General features: G+C 37.8%; 1 protein-coding gene across 1 annotated transcript in view; it reads right to left on the minus strand.

The window, feature by feature from the left end:
- The window catches only part of NSUN7 (NOP2/Sun RNA methyltransferase family member 7), a 36825-nt gene that overhangs the window by 7822 nt on the left and 4570 nt on the right, over window positions 1-24433 (minus strand). The window contains exons 2-9 of the mRNA XM_036417882.2: window positions 23253-23311; window positions 22742-22872; window positions 21167-21319; window positions 20652-20835; window positions 18156-18363; window positions 6709-6852; window positions 3324-3425; window positions 1185-1302 (exon numbers count right to left, since the gene is read on the minus strand). Of these exons, the coding sequence (XP_036273775.1) occupies window positions 1185-1302; window positions 3324-3425; window positions 6709-6852; window positions 18156-18363; window positions 20652-20835; window positions 21167-21319; window positions 22742-22872; window positions 23253-23311 (1099 nt within the window). The remainder of the gene's footprint in view (window positions 1-1184; window positions 1303-3323; window positions 3426-6708; window positions 6853-18155; window positions 18364-20651; window positions 20836-21166; window positions 21320-22741; window positions 22873-23252; window positions 23312-24433) is intronic.

Consider the following 24433-nt stretch of genomic DNA (forward strand, 5'->3'; position numbering starts at 1 on the left):
TAGCCTATACTATGTTGGAATCACTCAGAGCATAAGACTGGCTGTTAGCTACCCACAGGAGTTACTAAAGAAGGAAGTAAAATAAGAAGGGAAATACAGGTGTGACTAACATGTCCACTTGTGAATGGACAAAGGAAAAATACCAAATTAAAAGAAGGAAGCAAACCATATGTATATTAAGACTCTTCTATAAGAATTAAAGTTTCAAAAACATGAATAATAAGTAAAAATGGGAGCTCTAGTAGGAATGGCTCAGTTGATTGAGCATCATCCCAGATAGATTCGGGGTCAGGTCACATGTCTGGTTTTGGGCTCAATCCCCAATAGGGGGAGTGGTGTGCGGAAGATAGATGATGAATATTTCCCTCTCACATCGATGCTTCTTTCTCTTCCTTTCTCTCTCCCTCCCTCCCTCCCTCCCTCTCTCTAAAAACAAATAAAAACATATTTAGAAAATAGAAGGATATGGGAACCAGGTGGAGGGGAACTATGGGGGGGGGGGAAGAGGAACAACTGTAATAATCTGAACAATAAAGATAATTTAAAAAAAAAGAAAATAGAAGGAAACATTTTTAAATACTTTATTATCACATACAGTACTTGTAGAATTAATTGGTGTTGTATAGTCTTATATCTTATCTTTTTTTCCTGTTCCTTATCTTGATGTTCACAGTTCAATTGTACAATAGTATTATTGTTTTTCTTCTCTATCCCCAGATGATAGCAACATTTTACACAGAAGTTACTATTCTAGTTATTCAGGCTATTTTTACCTCAGTCTTGCTGGTGCCAAAGGCTATATATAAGGGACTAAGAAATGGATGTTTTCAGATAATAAACATCCAATTTTCTCTCTAGTTTCTCAGGATATTTTATATACTTTTTTTTCCCTAACTAGGGCATGGATGTATCTAATACTCAGGATATACAGTGTAGACTCAATTTTTCCAGAAAACAGTAAGTCAAAGCAGCTTTAGCTTCAACAATAACAATAGAAATCCAGTGTACAAGAGAATGCTCATACCAAGCCATAGTAAAGGCTCTACAGAACTGATGTTAATGTTGTGAGAAGATGGGCAACTTGGGCATATTAAAGTCTAACAAAAAGAAAATGGAAAAATCTTCAGGAAACTTAGGAAAATCATAATTTTTGACTTTTAAAAATATTTGGTTGAGTTATTTACCTATAAGGTTGTATTTTGGTCCCAGGGTCTTGAAATTCCAGTGCTTTCTTAACAACAACTTCGTTTTCTTCTGGATACACTGAACATGTGCAGTAAACAACTGCTTGAGCTTTCGTAACTACATTTAAAGAAGATGTAATTAACACAATGGCCCCATTAACAATTCTAAACAAATGTGCTATGTTTCCAAACCTATGTTTGTATTAATACTGTATGGCATCAATGGGAATGATTTCCATAGATGGTTCCCCTGTATAGCACATATTAATTATGTAGTCTGTGGCCCAAAAGTAAATCTAACTATTTTGTGTAGAATTAAAAATTCAATCAATGTGACCAACCTAGTTAGTTACAAACACAAACAAACAAATACTACGATGACCATGAGCAATTACTTCCAGCCACTATTCCACAAGCCATATCATATAACTAAATAAAAGGACTCTAGAGACAGACAGACATACATACATGTGGATCTTAGTTCTATTATTTACTGCTGTCCGAACCTAGGAAAATTACTGAAACTCTCAGATTTTTCATCTTTAAAATGAGGTAATGCTACTACCTGTAACTCATTTGTCCACACTTACCAAGCACTGTTCTAGCCATTGGAGATACACAGACAAAAGTCCCTGTCTCTGGGGAGCTTGTTTTCGATGTTTTATTGATATACTTAGATATAAATAAGCAGGAAAAGTGTAATTAGATAATAAATGCCATAGAGGGAAAACAAAGCAGGTATGGAGGATGTCTAGTTTCAAGAGATTATACTGTAATTTTAAATAGAATAGTCAGAGAGAAAATATAAAATTTAGTTACCAACTTTCTAATCTTCTGTCCAACTTATTTCATAGATAATATACACAATTATCATGTTTAATGTTTAGTAGCATCAAAAGGGCAGACCTCTTCTGTGCCTTATATTTTGCCTCATTTCTACCTCATGTACGCTATATCGTTATGTTTTGAATTACCAATACCCTATGAAACCGAGGGTCCCTATAACTTTGATTAAAGTTAGCTTTAAGTCCAAATTCTAGAAATGATATCCCTCTGGCTATATATACACCTGTCAGAGACCTAGCCTTTCCCCTGGATCATCAGCAACCCCAGGGAATAAAAGACGGGTCAGACTTGACTAATGGTCACAAGGTCTGGACCTCTGGCAGGCTAAAGATAACCTCTTAACATAAGTTTCAGCTCCTGAGCCCTAAGGTGGAACCACTCCCCAGCTACTGTCCCATGACATCAGATAAAGGGACACTAAAAAATACCTCAGAGCTGCCCTAAGACCGGAGGAAATTATTCTCTATCCTTACCTCACCTCCTACCAATCAGCTCCCAACATGACCTGGGACCAAGGGTGTCTTGAGATTTTGCCCTTTGTCTGTCACCTACCCATCTTCAAGGAATCAGGCTTTTGAGCATTAGCTTCCCGTTCTCCTGGGTGGCACCATTTTTCAATAAAATAGCCACTATTTCTCCACTGCAATTCTCAGTGTCTAGTGTTTGGCTCTGCTAGCACCAGGTGGAGGGACTCTTTCTTTCTCTAACACCTATCCTTACCTTTGAGTAGGCATTTGATAAACATGCACTGAATTCATAAAAATGTATACAATTTCTCAGGCACTTTTAGATTTCCATGTCCATGTGTACTCAGAATCTAAATGGTATTTAAATCTGAATGCAGTGATTAAAGAACTTACTACTCAGGCTTCAAATCAAGAGATGTAGGCTTGATGTGTAATTGCCTCTCTCTATTCTCTACTTAGCAGTAAGAGAAATAAGAGTTTATTAAAATTTGGATTGTAGAAGAGTTGTTAGTGACAACAGAAAAATTACATCAAGTAAGAAACCAGAGAAGGAAGAGAGAAGATGAAACTACCATAATGGATGTAGATAACTATTTCACTTCAGCATTAAGAAATATGAATTATCCTTGCTAACCTGTTAAAAATGATAGCAAAGCATATATTTTTTAAAGACTTAAGTTGATAAAAAATGAACATTTTGTTACTTTAAGGTGTTAAGACTGAGTGTTCTGGGAAATTCACACCTCACTGCCTGATTATACTAGAGAAATAGAATATTAATGTTTCTTAAATGGCAAACATATTAAGAGTGAACTGATAAACTTACATTTCATTGCATGTGCTAGCTGTTCATATTGCTGTTGAGCAAGAAAACGAAGTTTTTCTTCTGATGTGCCTCCTTGAGAGAAATCTTTAAGTAAATCTGTATCTAAAAGTAAACAAATTTTAAAAATTATATCACTATTACATGTTTTCCATATATGGCTATTATCACATTATTTATTTTTTTAATCATTTTCCCTATTAATGAAAGTTTTCATGGAAAATATTAAAACAACAGTATTATAAAAACACTGACTTAAATACTGAAAACTAAGTTGACAAAGATCTTTTTTTTTTTTAGTTTTAATCGTTTTTCTTTTTCTCCAAACTCTTATGGTAGCCATTCAACTAGCTAAATAAGTCTTTAGATAGAGAAAAAAGAATGCTGTCAGCCTAGAGACTAATAGACTAAAGGAGAAGATAACATTTATTTTCCCAAGTAGAAATGATGACCCATAGTCTAATCTCTGTATGAAAAACACACAAAAGAATACAATTTAAAAATTTAACTTACCAAAGGAAATTTTAGATGAAAAAAATTCAAGGAAGCAAATATATGCCTTCTTAATAGATCAAGAAACTATTATAGAAACATTTTAATTTCTGAAGCTAATGTTAACATATTTCTTGATATTATTTGCTAAGACATATTAAATGCTACTTTATATAGATTATTTTATTCAACAACTTTTAACATTGAGGAAACTGTGTAAACATACTACATTAAACAACTTGTCTAAGGTCACAAAGCTACTCTGTTGAACATGATTCTAGCTCCGCAACCTAACCACAGAGCCGAATTTCTAACCTCCGTATTGTTCACCTCTTAGTAACTCCCTGGACTGTAACAGCCAATTATTTTTACCCCATATTTGGCTGTTCCCCACTCTAGCAATATCACTGAAGGTTAATTAAGCTCTATTTCTTTTCAACTTAGTTTTACACTCCACATCTATCTCTGTTCCAAAATTATCCATCACTTTTTAAAGGACTATTTAGGTTATACATTATTACACTCTAAAACCATAGAGATTACCTTTTCATCCTATTTTAAAATAATTCCAAGTGATTTTAAACTTCATATATTCTTCAATGGTTCTAACTAACAGTTTTCAATGTTTTCCAAAAGGAGTTCATGATTGCTCTCTTCCACCTAGCATCTAAGTCAGATAAAACATCTTTTGGCCGAAACTGGTTTGGCTCAGTGGTAGAGCGTTGGTCTGTGGACTGAAAGGTCCCAGGTTCAATTCCGGTCAAGGGCATGTACCTTGGTTGCGGGCACATCTCCAGTAGGGGGTGTGCAAGAGGCAGCTGACCGATGACACTCTCTCATCGATGTTTCTAACTATCCCTCTCTGTTCCTCTCTGTAAAAAATCAATAAAATATATTTTTTTAAAAAGAATCTTTTGGATTCATCCCCTAAATTCATGGCTACCGTTTCATCCATAGTCATCAGGTCAGCAGCTCCTTATTTGCTTTGGCTATTATTTCCTCAGAGTAGTTTTCTTCAGAAGCCCTCGGTTTTCCAAGTTTGCCAAAGACCACTTGTTGGCTTTATCATGTTGCCTCCAAACGTTACCAATACCTAGAAAACTTTTTCTTTTCTCATCATTTGTCATTTCCCTTGGGCTGGTCTCCCAGCCTCCGGTTTATTTTCATCCACGGCTTTTTTAGTTCTGCATTCCCACTCCAACATGGCCCCGGATAAGGCCAGAGACCCACATTCTCAGCTATGATTCTCTTGCCTGTGAGGTTATTATAGGTGCTATTTCTCCCCGTCTACTTTCAGTGTCTACTACTTCTTCATTGATCGTTTCCCAGAGTTAGTTCAGGCATTTTCTCAGCCTGCTCTCCCATCTCAGATAGTTATTCTTCTGTTTAACTCTCACTGGAAAAACATTATCTACAGCACATCAATATTCCACATGGTACAGTGTAAGTCCAATTAAAAATAATGTAGTAAAACAAATTTTAAAAATGTGCTGGAATGTAGTAAAACAAATTTTAAAAATGTACTGGAAAGAAAATGTGCTGATTAAGTTTAAAACCAGGTTTTGCTATTTATTAGCTATATGACCTTAGGCAACTTGCTAAATTTCTCTGAGTCTTGGATTTTTCCTCTCTGTAAAATACAAATAATCAAATAACACTAACCCCAAAAAGTTATTGTGACTATTAAGTGATAGTGCACAGTTTTGCTCAATAAATATTAGTTCTTTTCCCTTCATTTCTTTCTCTCAATTTTAAATTATGTCCTTGCTAGAAAGAGAAGTTACTCACCATGTTCTGAATATTATTGGAATGTCTTCTTTGTCTAGTATTCTAGTTACCTTTATCTACGCCTTTCAATGTAAAGGGATTAGAGTAAGAGTCAATTTCAGCTAACATGGGGCCAATATACTGTGATTAAGAGAAGGATTCAAAGTGCTGACCTTGGAGTCAGAGCCGTTGTGCTTGAATCCGGGCTCTGACACTCACTAGTCAAATGACTGGGGGACTTCAAACTCTACTGTAAGCCTCAGATTCTGTATTTGTAAGATGAAGATTATAAGAGTAACTACTTCTTTGCATTCTTGTGAGGATATGGTGACATTATCCAAAGTGCTTAGCTCAGTAATGCCTTACATGTAAGTGCTCAATAAAGGTTCATGTTAAATAATATTTTGAAAGTTATTAAAGAAGGAAATAAAATATTCCTAGAATTAACATTTAATCTGAGTATTCGTATCAGAAACCATACATGTTAAGGAGGTCTTGAGTTTGAAATTTGAGTCCTAGTTCTGCTACTAACTAGCTATGTGACCTTATAAAAATGAATTAATCTTTCTGAGTCTGTTTTTTCATCTGTAAAATGCTGATAAATTGTTGCCCTAGCTGGTTTGGCTCAGTAGATAGTGTGTTGGCCTGCAGACTGAAGGGTCCCAGGTTTGATTCCGGTCAAAAGCACATGCATGGGTTGCAGGCTTGATCCCCAGTAGGGGGCGTGCAGGAGGCAGCCGATCAATGATTCTCATCATTGATGTCTCTATCTATCCCTCTCCCTACCTCTCTGAAATCAATAAGAAAAAGTATTTTAAAAAATACAAATAAGTACTGATAAATTATAATGCCTATAACTTGAGCTCCAGAATATGCCAGAACAGCACTGGCCAGCTTCTATTCTGATGTCCTACATCATTCCAATTACTAAATATTTTGAATATCACCCTTGCCCATATTTCATAGGATTGGCTTAAAGATTAGATGAGGCAGTGAATATCAAGTACATTATACATAGTATTTCATACATGGAAGCTATTCATTAATCAGATATATCTGATGTCATTTTAATTATTTTAAATTATCAATACATTTCAATAATTTAGAATTTAAAAATTAAAACAAGTACCTTCATGCTCATTTAAAATAAATTCTACTGGATTACTAATCCCCAGTCCTGAACAACGAGGTAGCAGGAGAATCACTTTAACTTTCTGTAATCTATTATCTTTCCATTCAATGTTCAGAAATGATTCAGGAAGTATTTCAATATCTGGGAGAAAAAATATAGAAAAAATAATGTAAAGTACTAATTAAAAGCCCTAATGTGGTATGTAAGTAAGCCTATTATCAGTGCTCATTTTTAAATCCTCGTTGCCACAAAACGTCATTCCAATGTAGTCTGAAAAGAGGATGTTCATCTCTGATAAGTTCGCAAAGTTAATACATGAATTCTGTAGGGTTTTCTCTTCACTTGAGTGATTTTGAAGTTTAAGTATTCCTACATAAGACATAATTAAGTTTTCCATTCTGAACTTCAGATTCCATTTAAAGCAGTATGCTGCAGTGGAGGGAAATGGCTTTGGAGGCAGAAATACCCAAATTTGATTCCCAATTTCACTATTTACTAGCTGTGTGACAATCTCTTGAAGTCTCCATTTCCTTATTCATTAAAGTGAGATAGCAGCCCTAACAGGTTTGGTTCAGTGGATAGAGTATCGGCCTGCAGACTAAAGGGTCCCAGGTTCGATTCCAGTCAAGGGCATGTACCTTGGTTGTGGGCACATCCCCAGTGGGAGGGGGGCGGGGGTGTAAAAGGTAGCTGATTGATGTTTCTCTCACACTGATGTCTCTAACTCTATCCCTCTCCCTTCCTCTCTGTAAAAAATCAATAAAATATATTATAAAGTGGGTTAACAAAGCCTCCCTTATCTAACGGTGGTGAAGACTGAGATGAAGTATTTAAGTTCACATGGTGCTCAGTAACAGTTATTTCCCTGTCCATCTTTAAAATCCCCTTTTATACTCTATCTTCCCAGAGAAAAATTTATCAGTAGTATTTATGAGGTGCAGTGTAAGGTACCACAGGGGCCTTGAAATTTAGTTTGAGAATCTGCTCTCCCTCAGGTTATAACTCTCTGTGCCCATCCTTTTTGTTGTTAATCTTCAACAACAATCTGCAACTGAGGTATATGCCCTTGAAAATAATCGAACCCGGGAGCCTTCAGTCTCCGGGCCACTGAGAAACCTGGCCACGACTCTGTGCCCCTATCTTAATGCCACTTCTTTACTTCTGCGATGGCTCATGTTCCCCTCACTTCTGAGGAGTCACTCCTGAAATTACCCTACCCACTCCTTCCTCTTGCCTGATCAAGTTTTCCCTCTTCCTATTCTGACTCCTTTGAAATTGTTGTTTTATTCAAGTGGGCCTTTTACTCCCCCACCCCCATTTTAACTTATTGGAAAAGTTCAAACATGTACAAAAATAGCCATAATACAAAATAAATTCTCAAATACTGTCACAGACCTGCAACAGTGAACCATTCATCTTCAATCTTGTTTCATCTGCATATGCACCCACTTCTACCACCCCACATTACTTTGAATCTATATTTCACTGTATATCTCTAAAAGATAAGAACTCCCTTTAAAATAGAATTGCAAAATTAAAAAAAATTCCTAATTACCATCAAATAATAATGGTATCAAATGATGGCTCAAATTTCCCATCAGACACACATCAAAAAAGTTTAATAGTTTAAATTGATACATCTTAAATATTTTTTATCTGAAGGTTACCTTTCCATTATTAATTTATTTCTTAAAACTTAGTTATTTGTACTAGATTTTCCCAGTCTAGATTTTGCTAATTGCTGCCCTAGAGTGTGATTTCATATGTCCTATTTTTTGTTCTTCCCATCAATCAGTAGATCTTTAGAAGCTCAATTAAATTCAGTCTTTTTTTCTCCCCCAGTGGGGAGTCAGAGGGAAGCCAAACTACTTCCCAAATTGTGTCATATTCATCCACTATGTTCCCTCTGTAGTATCAGCACAGGGGTTATAAAATAGTCATAGCATGATGGTCTTCCCTTACCTAGTTTTTCATGGTTTCAGTTACCTGTGGTCAACCATGGTTGGAAATATTAAATTTCCCGAATCATCAACTTCAGCTGCTCCTGACATTAACCAATGACATCATCAACCATTGACATCATATTCCAATGATTCAGGATCACAGGTAGCAGATGATCCTCCTTCTGATATATCATCAGAGGATCAGTAGCCTAACACTTCATCTCATTATGTAGGTGTTTATCATCTCATATCTCATTCATCTCACATCTCATCACAAGAAGGGTGAGCACAGAACTAAGATATTCTGAGAGAAAGAGACGGAGACCATATGCACATAACTTTCATTGCAGTATAGTGTCAAAACTGTTCCATTTTATTATTAGTTATTATTGTTAATCTCTTGTGCCTAGTTAAAAAATTAAACTTTATCATGGTTGTATCCCCTGCGGATAAGGAGGGGCTACTATACTAGTTACTCATTCTATCATCCTTTTTTTCATTATCTGGAATACTTCAAAAAGGAGAAACCTTTCCTCTATGCTTGGCTACCCAATAGTTCCTGTTTTCCCTGCTAATTAGGTAAAAGGTGGTCAACTACTTGAGGGCTCTAAAATGTACAGAGGTGGTAACTGCAGAGTAGCCACCTACCAGGGCTGAAAGAACTGTAAACGAGGAACTTAACAAGTCAGAGGAAGGGGAGGGGAAAACAAGGCTGAGACAGATCTCTGAGAAGAGGGCAAGGCTAACAATGTTAGGAGCCCTGCATGGCCACCACAGGGAAAAACAGATCTTGGGAGCAGAAAAGTCCTCTCTTCCTCCTCTCCAGTTTTGCAGTTTCTCCAGCACCTTCTGAAGGCAGAGCCTAATGCTGAGCCAGTTGGCAATGGAGAATGGAGTATACTAAAAGTTGTGTTAGGTTTTGGTAAGTTATATTGTCCCCAGAATATGCCCATTTTGTTTAAATGTTCAAGTTTGTTGGCACTAAGTTGCTCACAGTATCTTTTTATTATGCTTTAACTGTCTCTGGGATCTGTAGTGGCTTTTATCTGAATGGGCTCAGAATTTTTTTTTATATGTGCCCTGACCAGGGATCAAACCAACAACCTTGGCAAATTGGGATAGTACTCTAACCAACTGAGCTAGCCAGGGCCAGATCAGAATTGTTTTATGATCTTTTTCTTGAGTCAAAATAAATTCAAGTCCTTTAGCCATTATTTGTGATATTTATCTTATTGATTTTAATATATTTTAGATACAAGTCTGTTATCAGAAATACAATTTTCAAATATCTACTCCCATTCTGTGGGTTGTCATTTTCACTATCTTGATAGTGACCTGTGAAGAACAAACATTTTTAATTTGGATAAAGTCCAATTTTCCTATTTTTTTTTCTTTTGTTGCTATGCTTTTGCTATTATATCTAAATAACCACTGCTAAATCCAAGGTCATGAAGATATACCCTGTGATTTCTTCTAGGAGCCCTATAGTTTTACTTCTTACATCAGTTTTTAATCCAATTTGTGTTAATTTTTGTATATAACTTGAAGTAGGAGTCCAACTTAATTCCTCTCTCTCCCTCTCTCTCTCAATCATTATCCAAGGCTTTTCTTCTATTGATTTTTAGAGACAGTGTAAGAGACAGAGAAAGACAAAGAGAAATATCAATGTGAGAGCAACACATCGATTGGTTGTCTCTTGCATAACCCCTGATCAGGACCCAGGCTGGAAAGGAACCTGAAACTGAGGCATGGGCTCTTGACTGGAATTGAACCTGGGACCCTGTGGTCCACAGGCCAATGCTCTATCCACTGAGCCAAACCAGCTAGGGCTAACTTCATTCTTTTGCAAGTGGCTATCCAGTTATCCCAGCAGTATTTGTTTTTCCTTCCTCATTGAGTGGTTTTAGCAAATATATATATTAAAATATATAATATATATATTATTATATATATGCCTAAGTGACCATTCGACGTTTGCTATGATGTGCACTGACCACCAGGGGGCAGACGCTCTGACTGGTAGGTTAGCTTACTGCTGGGGTCCAGCCCATCAGGACTGGGCAAAACAGGCTGGACACACCCTGGAGCCCTCCTGCAGTCCCTCCTGGGCCCTGATGGGGACTGGGTGAGATAGGCCTACATGCCCTGGAGACCTCCCATGACCCGACTGTGCACCAGTGAGGTCCCTTGGCCTGGCCTGCAACCTCTCACAATCTGGGACTCCTTGGGGAATGTCAGAGAGCTGCAGACCAGGCCAAGGGACCCCACTGGTACACAAATCCATGCACCAGACCTCTAGTGTGTGTGTATATAATATATAATAAAAGCCTAATATGTAAATCAACTGATTGGCAGAATGACCTGTGGAATGACCAGACCACAAAGGGATAGACGCTCAATGCAGAAGCTGCCTCCAACCCACAGGCCCTAGGCCAGCCAAGGTGGTGCCAGTGTGGGCCCCCAATTGCCCCACCAGCCACCCCATAGATTAGCCCTGATTGCCGCCCAGGCCTAGGAACTCTACCTGTGCATGAATTTCATGCATCAGGCCTCTATTATATTATATATTGCAGTTGTTTCAGTAGTATGTATCATACATGTCAATATAATATTCCAATCCCATTTCCCTCTCTTCCTTAGCTATTATAATATTCATCCTTTATTTGATTGCTCCAAATGTTATAATACACATCAATGACTTAATAATTTACTACTTTTATCATTTCATGGACAGAACAAGTATGATAGAGCATATTAATTCTGTTTTCTTCTATATGATGTTGTTGTATTTTAAGTACATATAACACATATTTATAATCCCATAAGACATTACACTACTCTTATTTAGATTTGTGTATGTATTTACCTTTTCCATTGTTCATCATTTCTTCCAGTTATCTACAACTTTCTATATGAGATGATGTTCCTTTTATTTAAACAATAGTCTTTAGTATACTCTTTAGTGTGCCTACTGGTTATAAACTCAGATTTTATTTGTCTGAAAATGTCTTTATTTCACTTTATTTTAATTGATATTTCTGTTGAGTATAAAAATCTAGCCTGACAGTTTCTTTCAACATGTAGATATCTTAGCTTCAGTTATTTTCTGTTGAAAAGTTAGTTTTTAGTTTTATTGTTATTCCTTAAGAATAGTATGAATCAAAATTACAACTATAATACTGAAACAACCATCATTGAGAACTGCCTGAAAGCTGGCTGAATGGAAGTCCTACAACTAGAGTAGAGGTGTCGAACTCAATCAGAGAAGGGGCCAAAATCTAAAATCCAGCCTAAATCGCGGGCCGAATGGTTTACTGAACAGTCATAAACTGTCATTGTGATGGAAACGCAGCATAGTGCAGTGATGACAGCGCGGTGCGGGCCACATTGCAAGGCCTGGCGGGACGGATTTGGCCCGCGGGCCTTGTGTTTGACACATGTGAACTAGAGGAATAAATAAGAAAATGCACTGAGATTGGTAGAAAGGGAACCTGCCCTGAGCAAGCTGGTCCGACATCCACACACGCTGCTTTTTTAATCACCAGAGAGATAAGACTCTGTAGAGGCAACCCAAGAGGAGAAAAGAGTCCCAGACCTCCCAGTCCAGGTTCCCAGACTTGGGAAGAGAAGTCCCCATAACTATGGGCTGTAAAAACCAGGGGGGCACTAGCCAGTTTGATTCAGTGGATAGAGTACTGGCCTGCAAACTGAAGGGTCCGGGTTTGATACTGGACAAGGACACATGCCCAAGGTTGCGGGCTCAATCCCCAGCAGGGGACATGCAGGAGGAGCCAATCAATGTTCTGTGTCGTCATTGATGTTTCTATCTCTCTCCCTCTCCGTTCCTCTCTAAAATCAATAAAATACACACACACACACACACACACACACACACACACACACGTGGGGATTGGGGCTCCGTGACACAGAGGCTGCCAGAGACCCAGGTGTTCCTTTTAAATGGCCAGCATATGAACTTACTCGGACTTAATATCTGAGCTCCAGCACTGGGTGGCTCTGGGACACATATTGGGAGGAACTGCTCCACAGTTAGGCCTCAAATCCTGCACAGCAGCTCTCCCACTGTAGTCACAGCTGGTCATAACAGCCAGTTGGCCTGGAGATCAATTCCTCCCACAGAGACCAACAATAATCAAGGCTCAACTACAAGACTATGCACACAACCCACTCAGGGGTGCACCTAGAGGGCCCAACTCAGGTGAATGGGAAGGCAGGCCACTCTACCAATTCCAGGAGACATAGGAGCTCTACCTGTTACATAGAAACAAACCCAGGGAAGCAGCCAAAATATAGAGACAAAGAAACATGTCACAAATGAAAGAAATGGAAGTACGCAAATATTAGATACAGAGTTCAAAACCATGGTTATAAGTTTACTCAAGGTTCTTCAATAGACTTTTAAGAATCTTAGTGAGAGCCAAAACCAGTTTGGCTCAGTGGATAGAGCGTCGGTCTGCGGACTGAGGGGTCCCAGGTTTGATTCCGGTCAAGGTCATGTGCGTTGGTTGTGGGATATTTCTCTCTCATCAATGTTTCTGGCTCTCTATCTCTCTCCCTTCCTCTCTGTAAAAAAATCAATAAAATATATTAAAAAAAAAAAGAAAAAAAAAAAAGAATCTTAGTGAGAATGCCAAAGACATGAAAAAAAACCAGTCAGAAATTAAGCACACACTAACTGAAATAAAGAACAATTTACAGGGATTCAACAATAAAGTAGAGGATTCCATTAATCAAATCAATGACTTGGAATATGAGGAAGCAAAAAATACCCAATCAGAAGAGCAAAAAGAAAAAAATAATTTAAAAATATGAAGAAAGTATAACAAGCCTCTGGGAAAACTTCAAGCATACCAACATTTGCATTATGGTGCCAGAAGAAGAAGAAAGAGAGCAAGATACTGAAACCTATTTGAAGAAATAATGACTTCCTCTATTTGGTGAAAGAAATAGATCTACAAGATGAAGAAGCACAGAGTCCCAAACAAGAGGAACCCAAAGAGGTCCAAACCAAGACACATCATAATTTAAATGCCAAGAGTTAAAGACAGAGAGAATATTAAAAGCAGCAAGAGAAAAGTAGTTAGTTACCAACAAGCGAGCACCCATATGACTGTCAGATCATTCTCAACAGAAACTTTGCAGGCCAGAAGGCAGTGGCAAGAAGTATTCAAAGTGATGAATAGAAAGGACCTACAACAAGATTATTCTACCCAGCAAAGTTCTCATTTAGAATTGAGGGTCAGATAAAGAGCTTCACAAACAAGAAAAAGCTAAAGGAGTTCACCACCACCAAACCAATATTAAATGAAATGTTGGAGTGTATTATTTAAGAAGAGGAAGAAGCCAAAACTGGTTTGGCTCAATGGATAGAGCATCGGTCTGAGGACTGAAAGATCCCGGGTTCGATTCTGGTCAAGGGCATGTGCATTGGTTGCGGGCACATCCCTGGTAGGGTGTGTGCAGGAGGCAGCTGGTCAATGTTTCTCTCTCATCGACGTCTCTAGCTCTCTATCTCTTTCCCTTCCTCTCTGTGGAAAATCATTAAAATATATTTAAAAAAAAAAAAAAAGAGGAAGAATAAGAAGGATAAAATCTACACTAATAAAAGAGTAGCATGCTAATTGGCCATACCTTCACAACACCCACCAGCCAATCAGGAGTATGCAAATTAACCCAACAAAAATGGTGGGTTAATTTGCATATGCAGGCACCAAGTGGCCAGGGTGCTTACATGTCACCATGGCGACAATGCAGGTGTTCCACACCACCCCAGCCACTCTGGGCTTCTGGGCAGCGTGGGGAGGCAGAAGGCAGCTACAGCCAGAGTGAAGGCATTGCCAGCAGCCAGAGGAAAGAAGGCCCATTCTTGCATGCATCTTTGTGTATCGGGCCTCTAATATAAACAATAAAATGGCAACAAATACATATCTACCAACAATCAAATCTAAAAATAAAAAACAAACAAGAAATCTAATGAACAAATAAACAGGTGAATAAAACGGAATCAGAGGCATGGAAGCATGGAACAGACTGAGGAATCTCAGAGGGAAGGGGGGAAAGAAAGGCAGGAAGAGATTAACCAAAGATCTTACCTATGGACACATAGGTAAGGTAGTGAAGGCTTGGGGTGGGGTGGGGTGGGAACAGGGTGGAGATGGACATTGGAGGGAAAATAAGGGGGACATCTGTAATATTCTCAACAATAAATTTTTAAAATAATACTCTGTATCATCTCCCTGGTTGCTTTGAACACTGTTCTTTGACTCCGTCTTTCTGCAATTATGCTATGATGTGCCTTGCATATTTTCTGTATATTTATTCTTACTGAAATTCATAGAGCTTTTTCTATCTATGACTTAATTACATCCATTTTGAAAAATTTCCAGCCTGAATTTCGAATATTATTTCTTCCCAATTCCTCTTCTCTTTTCCTGGGTCCCCAATCACAACATAAATGCAATCATGGATCCGAGTCTTATGTGTATTTTGTGATATCTTCCATATTATTCACACTTTTGTCTTCCCATGCTTTAGTTGGAGTATTTTCTTCAGACTTATCAGCTCACTTATTCTTTCTTTAGCTCTGTCTTATCTACTAAATCTATTAATATCTTAATTTCACATATTGTATTTTTCAGTTCTAGAATTTTCTTTTGACTTAATTTTTTAAAATATGTTTTTTATTGATTTTAGAGAGAGAAGGAGAGAGAAAAACACTGATGAAAGAGAAACATCAACATTGATGTGCTGGCTCCTATACACCCCTACTGGGGATCAAGCCTGCAAGCCATACATATGCCATGACAGGGAATCAAACCTGTGGCCTCTTGGTGCATAGGTCAATGCGCTCAACCATTGAACCACACCAGTTGGGCTTCTTTTCACTTTTTAAAAAATATATATATTTTATTAATTTTTTACAGAGAGGAAGGGAGAGGGATAGAGAGTTAGAAACATCGATGAGAAACATCTATCAGCTGCCTCCTGCACACCCCCTACTGGGGATCCATCCAGCAACCAAGATACATGCCCTTGACCGGAATAAAACCTGGGACTTCAGGCCACAGGCCGAGGCTCTCTATCCACTGAGCAAAACCAGTTAGGGCTGTGGTGGGCAAACTGTGGCTCACGAGCCACATGCGGCTCTGTGGCCCCTTGAGTGTGGCTCTTCCACAAAATACCACGGCCTGGGCAAGACTATTTTGAAAAAGTGGCATTAGAAGAAGTTTAAGTTTAAAAAATCTGGCTCTCGCTGGGACCGGTTTGGCTCAGAGGATAGAGCGTCGGCTTGCAGACTGAAAGGTCCCAGGTTCGATTCCGGTCAAGGGCATGTACCTTGGTTGCGGGCACATCCCCAGTGGGGGGTGTGCAGGAGGCAGCTGGTTGATGTTTCTCTCTCATGGATGTTTCTAACTCTCTGTCCCTCTCAATTCCTCTCTGTGTAAAATCAATAAAATATATATTTTAAAAATCTGGCTCTCAAAATAAATGTCAATCGTTGTACTGTTGATATTTGATTCTGTTGACTAATGGGTTTGCGGACCACTGGATTAGGGCTTCTTTTCACTTTTTAAAATTTTTGTTTTCAGTTCTCTGCTAAAATTCTACAATTTGGCATTTAGTCTCATCAGAATATTAATCATAGTTATTATGAAGTCCACATCTGGTATCTCTAGTATTGGACCCTCTGTGGGATTGCTTCTATTAGTTTTTTTCTTTTTATTACAGCTACTAGGGACCTGTTGCAGGAATATTCCTGCAAGACTTTCAGCAGGCTTCCTTCCCACCACGGCCACTTCTCTCTTTCCCCCCCAATCCCCGTTGCGATGGGCAGCCCCGCCTATTCCACCTGCCCCACCACGCCCGCAGCCACCACCGGCACCATCTCCGCAGCCACGCACACTGCCACCACTGCTGTGGCCTCCCCCTCCCCCCCTCACACACATACACAACCTGCCGCCGCCACCACTGTTGCCCCAACCTGCCACGCCTGCTGCCACCGTCTCTGGCGCCTCACCCTGCCCCACCAGCCCTGCCCCACCATCGCTGCCAGTGCTTTCCCTCCAGCAGCCGCAGCCACCTTGCTTTCCACTTTCCCTCCCTCTTCCTTCTATGCAGTCTTCAGTCTTTACTTCTCCCTCCCTATGCAAATGAACCATCTTTGTTGGGTTAATTTGCATACTCAGTCTGATTGGCTGGTGGGCGTGGCTTGTGGGTATAGTGAAGTGATTGTTAATTTGCATATTATTATTAGGTAGGATAGCTTTTCTTTTTGTTTGTCTAGTGTTTTATAATTTAGTGTCAGACATTGCATTTGAAAAATTTTAAGAGATAATATGAAACCTAGGATTATGTTATTTTCTTCCAGGGAGAATTTACTTTCACTTCTGGTAGACACCTGAGCACCAGCAATCCCACATCACCTTAATCCAACTGCTAATTGAGATGATTGATATTTGGGCTTCAATTCATGGGAGAACTAATTACTATCGAGGATATACTTATTTTGTGCTCCAAATGAAATGCTGGTTATTTACCAGTCTATCTTTTTTAGGTCAAGCCCTGAATTGTACTTTTTCTCTCCCTTACCCTGTGAATCTGTCAAAAGATTTCAGCCTCACTGGGCCTATAATAGATGTTATTTTTAGTCCTAGCATGATCCAATGAAAACCTTTTTAAAAATAAAAAGCCTAAGGGACTTATCTTCTAGATAATATTTTTGTCCCTTAAGCACTCCTATGACTGTGTTCTTATTTATTAAAGGATCATCAATCATTTCTACCACTCTCTTTGACTACTTATTGTTTGAACCTAAAATTAAATAGTGGCTAAATGTCAAGCAATATACCAAAGTACCAATATACCCATTAATTTAAACTGTAGTTATTTAGTCGTGGCTGGTGTAGTTATTTTGGTTGGGCCTTGTTCCATGCACCGAACGGTTGCTGGTTCAATCCCAATCAGGACACATGCCTGGGCGGCAGGCTCAATCTCTGGGCAGAAGGTAGCCAACGGATATGTCACTCTAACATAGATGTTTCTTTCTCTCCCTTTTCTCTTTTTCTAAAAATCAATAAAAATGCTTTTTCAAAAACTATAGTTGTTTAACCAATATTAAGCAATAAAAACAGACTGATATAGCATGACTTAGTGAGGATTTTAAGAGTATAGTTCACATGAAGTTTTTTACATTAAAAATAACAAATTCAAACATTTTTAATATTTCTAAACCTTTTTATAATTTTTTATTGAGAGAGAGAGAGGGAGGAAAAGAGAGAAAGAGAGAGAGAAGGGGGAGAGAGAAAGATCAAAATTGTTGTTCTACATATCTGTGCATTCATTGGTTCCTCTTGTATATGGCCTGACCTGGGACCAACCTGCAACATTAGTATTTCAGGACAATGCTCCAACCAACTGAGCCACCGGCCAGGGCTCTAAATCTTGTAGAATATTATCAAACAAATGAATATTGGTACTTACTTTTACATCCCATTTTTGTGAAAAGTTTCTTCAGGTCAGGATGCTTAGCTTGTGCTTGTACTCCACACACAAATATTTTTGAGTTTTTACTTATTAAGTTTGACATATGGGCAACTGTGTACCATGAACCTGTATTGACCATTAAGATATCATCATCCACATTTAATAAAGCCTTTACAGAATGGACAGCAAGACTTCGAGATTTGTCCTGCAAGATATGGTATGATTAGAATTTCAAAGAATTTAACTAGAAACATGAACTGACTTCTTTTTGGTAAAAGAAAGTAGTTGGTAGGAATCTTGAAGAGACACCTAACCCATTTTATCTTAAAATATCTTATACATTAAAATATAAAGTTAAGCCAAAGCCGGTTTGGCTCAGTGGTAGAGCGTCGGTCTGCAGACTGAAGGGTCCCAGGTTCGATTCCAGTCAGGGGCATGTATTATACATTGATTGCGGGCACATCCCCGGTAGGGGGTGTACAAGAGGCAGCTGGTCAATGTTTCTCTCTCATCGACGTTTCTGGCTCTCTATCTCTCTCCCTTCCTCTCTGTAAAATATCAATAAAATATATTTTAAAAATATATATATAAAGTTAACAAAAATAACTGATATAATCTGATTTAAAACAAAGACCTTTGTTTAGTTTAAATTATGACTGTTATCATTTAACTTGATTTGTAAGAGGTATATAATGCAATGCCAAAGTCCCCAAAATGTGGTTAATAGATTAGTGATGTCCTGCCCATTCCTATTCATTTAAGAAAACCCAATCATCTACTACTGCCATTCTCCCTTTAAAATAAAATAAAAATAATAATAAAAAAAAATAGAGAGAGAAAGAGAGAAAGAGGAGCCGGGACCGGTTTGGCTCAATGGATAGAGCGTCGGCTTGGGGACTGAAGGGACCCGGGTTCGATTCCAGTCAAGGGCATGTACCTTGGTTGCGGGCATATCCCCAGTAGGGGGTGTGCAAGAGGCAACTGATGGATGACTCTCTCTCATCGATGTTTCTAACTCTCTATCTCTCTCCCTTCCTCTCTGTACAAAATCAATAAAATATATTTTTTTTAAAAAAGAGAGAGAAAGAGGAAAGAAGAACTAGAGAGAAACATTAATTTGCTGTTCCACTTATTTATGCATTGATTGGTTGATTCTTGTATGCTCTCTGAGAAGGGATCAAACCAGCAACCTTGGAGAATCAAGACAATGCTAAACCAACTGAGTTTTCTGGCCAGGGATATTGCCATTCTTTCTTCCTATTACAATGTAATTTAAATTGCTGCTGGTTCATAGAGCTTAAAAAATGGCTGAGCTGAAACCGGTTTGGCTCAATGGATAGAGCGTCGGCTTGGGGACTGAAGGGTCCCGGGTTCAATTCCGGTCAAGGGCATGTACCTTGGTTGCAGGCATATCCCCAGTAGGGGGTGTGCAGGAGGCAGCTGATCGATGACTCTCATCGATGTTTCTAACTCTCTATCTCTCTCCCTTCCTCTCTGTACAAAATCAATAAAATATATATTTTTTAAAAATGGCTGATAAGCATATAAAAGGGAGCTATACATACTGGGATCCTGCAGTTGATCTCAATGCTCAGTAGGGTGTCACTCTAATATAAGGCCAAAAGATTCTGCCCAAGAATATGGGTCCAGTAAAGAAATAAACCTTAGAAGGCTAGGTGAATCTGAGCTAAGAATTGGAATCTAAGGACATAAAAATTAATTTAACTTATATTTTAGATATTCTACTTTTTATTTTATGTGGAAACCTCATTATATCTCATTTTCTTCCTACATTGATAGACATTACACACCTCTTACAAATCAAAGCTATAAGACTATATTAAACAGATAATGGGAAAGTATCACACATTGCATTTTCAAATGCAGGATGGCTCTAGCATCTTCCACAGAAATGTAAGGAAAAAAAGGAATCATTGTACCTTCCCTTGAATCTTCCCTTGGGAGAGAAAAATATAGTTGCCAGCAATACAAGTCTACCTACCTATGGAGTCTAGGAATATGTTCTTTACAACTTCACATAGGACAAAGATGCCAAAGTATAATAGGAACACTGATTATAGAGGTATTGATTTTATTCAAGGTGAAAATCAGAAACCTCCCTGATAATCTAGAAAAATATGTTTTTAGATTTTATTTATTTTTTGTTGTTGATAATCCTCATCTGAAGATATTTTTCTATTGATTCTTAGAGAGAGTGGAAGGAAGGGAGCGGGAGAGACAGAGAGAGAGAAAAACAATGATGTGAGGGAGATTGCTTGAATCCCAAATGTGCCCCACCTGGGCCTAGGGATTGGGCCTGCAACCAAGGTACATGCCCTTGACCAGGATTGAACCCAGGACCCTTCAGTCCCTGAGGCTGATGCTCTTATTCACTGAGCCAAATGGGCTAGAGCAGGTTTTATTTTTAAGTGGAGATATTCTTTGGATAAGTAGGATTATTGAGTGTCACAATGAATATAAGTGTTAATTTACCTGAAATATGAGTTTATGATCTTTGAAGAGATCTATATTTAGAAGATCACTTTTAAGATAAGATGGAAAAATTAAGACATCATAGCAATGCTGGTCCACAGCAAAGACTTTTCCACCAATATTCAATATAGTATTGACTTTAGTGTAGCCTCTTTTCTTCAAACTATGATAAACTTCTTCAGGTCTGTAAATATACAACATTAGGTTGTAACTACAAATATATTACATTAAAAATGTGTTTAACACTAGCATCTTTTCCTACAAAAAAAAAAAAAATACCACTCCATTTATTACACTTAATAGAACTTACAATTTTAGGCAACAATAAGTTAAAAGATACAGACAGAAAAGTTAACCTATTTACATTTTTATCTTTGGTAGTTTGGTGATAAGATTCTGAACTAAACTATGATTCTCCAATTACTCCCCCGGATGTGACCCCACCCATTTAAAAGGTAATATTTCTTATCACATTATTTTGAAATATGAATAAAGAATCTGATTAAAACTCTTACCTAATTTTTAAAGCATTTATCCAAGCATAAAGTGGCAAAGTGGAGGCCCTTCGCTCCTGGTTCCTAACAGTTTCTGGAAGAATGTGGTAAATGGAAAGGGCATCATGTTTGATTCGATATCTTGCCAATGCCGCAGCCAATTTTGTCTTAAAACTAGAGATAGAAAATCCATTCTTGGTGATTACTGCATTGAAGACAAGTCTATCAATTTTCCACTGGAAACATTAACAAATTTCAAATTTTAACAAATCCTTCAGTAATTCTATTTCAAATTTTTGTAGTCTAATGTAAAAAATGGCCATATTTGAAAATAGAAACCCACTAATCCTGCTTCCTCTTTTCAGTTTTTGCTGTCCCTGTTTAGTTAACTAACTGTACATCTGCTCAGATTCTTATATCAAGTGCTACTTTCAAGACAAGTTCAATATAGTGAGAGAGGTGTAGGATTTAGTGTCAGACAAACCTGAAGTTAAAGTCAGATTCTGTCACTTAATGACTGTGTGACCTTAAGACAGCAACAGTGTAGTCATTCTTTCTTTCTTTCTTTTTTCGAGAGAGATAGAGGGAGGAAAGGGGATGAAAGAGACAATGATTTTGTTGTTCCCCTTATTTATGCATTGATTGGTTGGTTCTTGTATGTACCTTGACCTGGAAGCAAATTCACAATATGGTATATGAGGATGACGCTCTAACCAACTGAGCTACCAGGCCAAGGTAGTCTTGGTAAGATTAAGGAACTTGCATGAATCTGTATCAAGCCCTTCCTAGTTCTGATTATCCCATGCCTAAGAAGTTCCAAACAACAAAAGAAAAAGAATTGGTTAGCATGACCATGAAGACCCAATCATTTTTCTTGATGTCATAGCTCTAATTTTTAATAAATGAGAATACAGAACTTTCTTTTGACCCATATTCATATCATTTTCACAGTAGGAATCTAATTGAATAATAATCCTTAAGGATAACCTAGCTGGTTTGGTTCAGTGGATAGAGTGTTAGCCTGCAGACTGAAGTGTCCCGGGTTCGATTCCAGTCAAGGGCACATGCCCGGGTTACAGGCTCAGTCGCCAATGGGGACTGTGCAGGAGGTCACCAATCAATGATTCTCTCTCAACATTGATGTTTCTATCTCTCTTTCTCTTTCCCTTCCTCTCTGAAATTAAAAGAAAAGAAAAAAACCCACATTTTTTAAAAAAGAAATGTAAGAAATTTGTGAACTGTTATATTTTTTCTCTATAAAATTTAACGTCTTATACATTATACTGTATAGAATTTTGCCAATGAAAATACTGAGTCCAAATAAAACACTAGTAGCCCTGCACACAAATTCGTGTGCCAGTAATGCGCCAGTAGCTCACTGCCTGTTGCCCCACGTCTCCCCTTAAGCCCTCTCAATAGCTTGCTGCCCTGCCCCCTCCTGTAGCTCTCCACCACCCGCTTGTAGCTCTCTGCGCCCCCTCCTGGTGATCCAGTGGTTACACAGTCAGTCATTAAACTTCACAGCGTAATAACCATTTGCATATTGTAGCATATTTTATCTTTATTATATAGGATCCTTTTTACTTTTACAGTTACCTGTTAAGAAGGTTCTCTACTTCTTGAACTTCCACTATGCACTGTTGGTTATCAGTAAAGAGACGAGCTTGAAATTTTCTATCTTGGAAATCATACAGCATCACAATAATTAAACTGCTCAAATGATCTGGCTACCAAGGGGAAATACACACAAAGAAAAGAATATAAACAATATCTAATAGATATTTATTTTTCGTTCCATTATTTTTCATAACAGTGCAGGAATATGACTATATTTACAGAGTCTGGCTGGATTAAGAAAAAAAGACCTCAAAATAGGGGAAAAAAGAGCCCAGTATAAAATAGATCTTTAAAAGAAGACAATTTTTGACATGTTCATCAAAATGATTAGGGTGAGTATTAGAAGCATTAGAAGTAAAAAGCATTAAGAATATACTTTAAAGAGGTGTCAGCATTTAGAAAACTAGTTATGACTTAAACCTGAAGGCTTTTTAGTACTTTTGAAATAACAATCGGGAGATAGCTAACTATATAAAAGGCATCTACTTACTATTGTAGTACTTGGGAAGATGCTGCTATCTATTAATATAGTTTCCAAAATACCTTGATCTGCAAGACAAGGTAAATGTCTGTTACTGAATATACCAAAGTTGAAAACAAAAACTGGAATCAAAATACACTTTAGACAATGTCATAAAATACATTTACTTTCATATCTAAAATATTCCTCAATTCTTGATAAAGACTTAAATTACAATGACATGATGAAATAGTTGCAATTGTTACGAATTTGAACCCTAATGACCCAGGCACCACATGAAATCACAGTCAAAGGTGCATTATCTGAATAGTCAAAGTAGTAATGAAGAAATACCAACCTTTAATTTATGTCCTTTGAAAAACATTAAAGATCTCATTCATAATGTCCTATCTTGCTATGTGTTGCTGGATTCAATTTGCTAATACTCCATTTAAGATTTTTGTTATATGTTTATATTCATGAGGGGTGGTCTATAACTTCTAATATCCTTGTCACTGTTAGTGCACATCTTGGTCCTTTCCAAAGGCACCCAGGCACAACAGAGAGAGCCACAAGCTGTGGATTGCGGCGAGCTTCACACAGGGTATACAGAGTCAGTCAGAAACAGCATCTGACACTGTCCTGCACTAGAGATTAAGAGGCAAACTCAAATAGGCAGCCAAAACGGGAGACAAAACAAACAAACAAGCTCCAAATGAAAGAACAAGAGAATTCTCCAGAAGAGCTAAATAAAATGGAGATAAGAAATTTATCAGACATAAGAGTTCAAAATAATGATGGCAAAGATGACATGAGAACAGATATAGTAACTATGAAGAATGACATAGCACTAATGGAAGGAATACACAGCAGATTAGGGGAAGCCAAGGATCTGATCAGTGAATTAGAAGACAGGGTAGGAAAAAAAAAAATCACTCAATCAGAGAACCAGAAAGAAAGAAATAATTAAAAAACAGGAGGTGAGCTTAAAGGAGCTGTGGGACACCATGAAATGTAACAATATTAAGGTGCCAGAAAGGGAAGAAAGTGAGCAAGGGATTCAGAAGGTGTTCTCAAAGCATACATTAAGCAATTATAAGGGTTTTTTTCATTTTTTTAAATATATATTTTATTGATTTTTTTTTTTTTTTTTACAGAGAGGAAGAGAGAGGGACAGAGAGTTAGAAACATTGATGAGAGAGAATCATCGA

Source organism: Pipistrellus kuhlii, unplaced genomic scaffold (assembly GCF_014108245.1).
Source record: "Pipistrellus kuhlii isolate mPipKuh1 unplaced genomic scaffold, mPipKuh1.p scaffold_m20_p_1, whole genome shotgun sequence".
Taxonomy (NCBI): Eukaryota; Metazoa; Chordata; class Mammalia; order Chiroptera; family Vespertilionidae; genus Pipistrellus; species Pipistrellus kuhlii.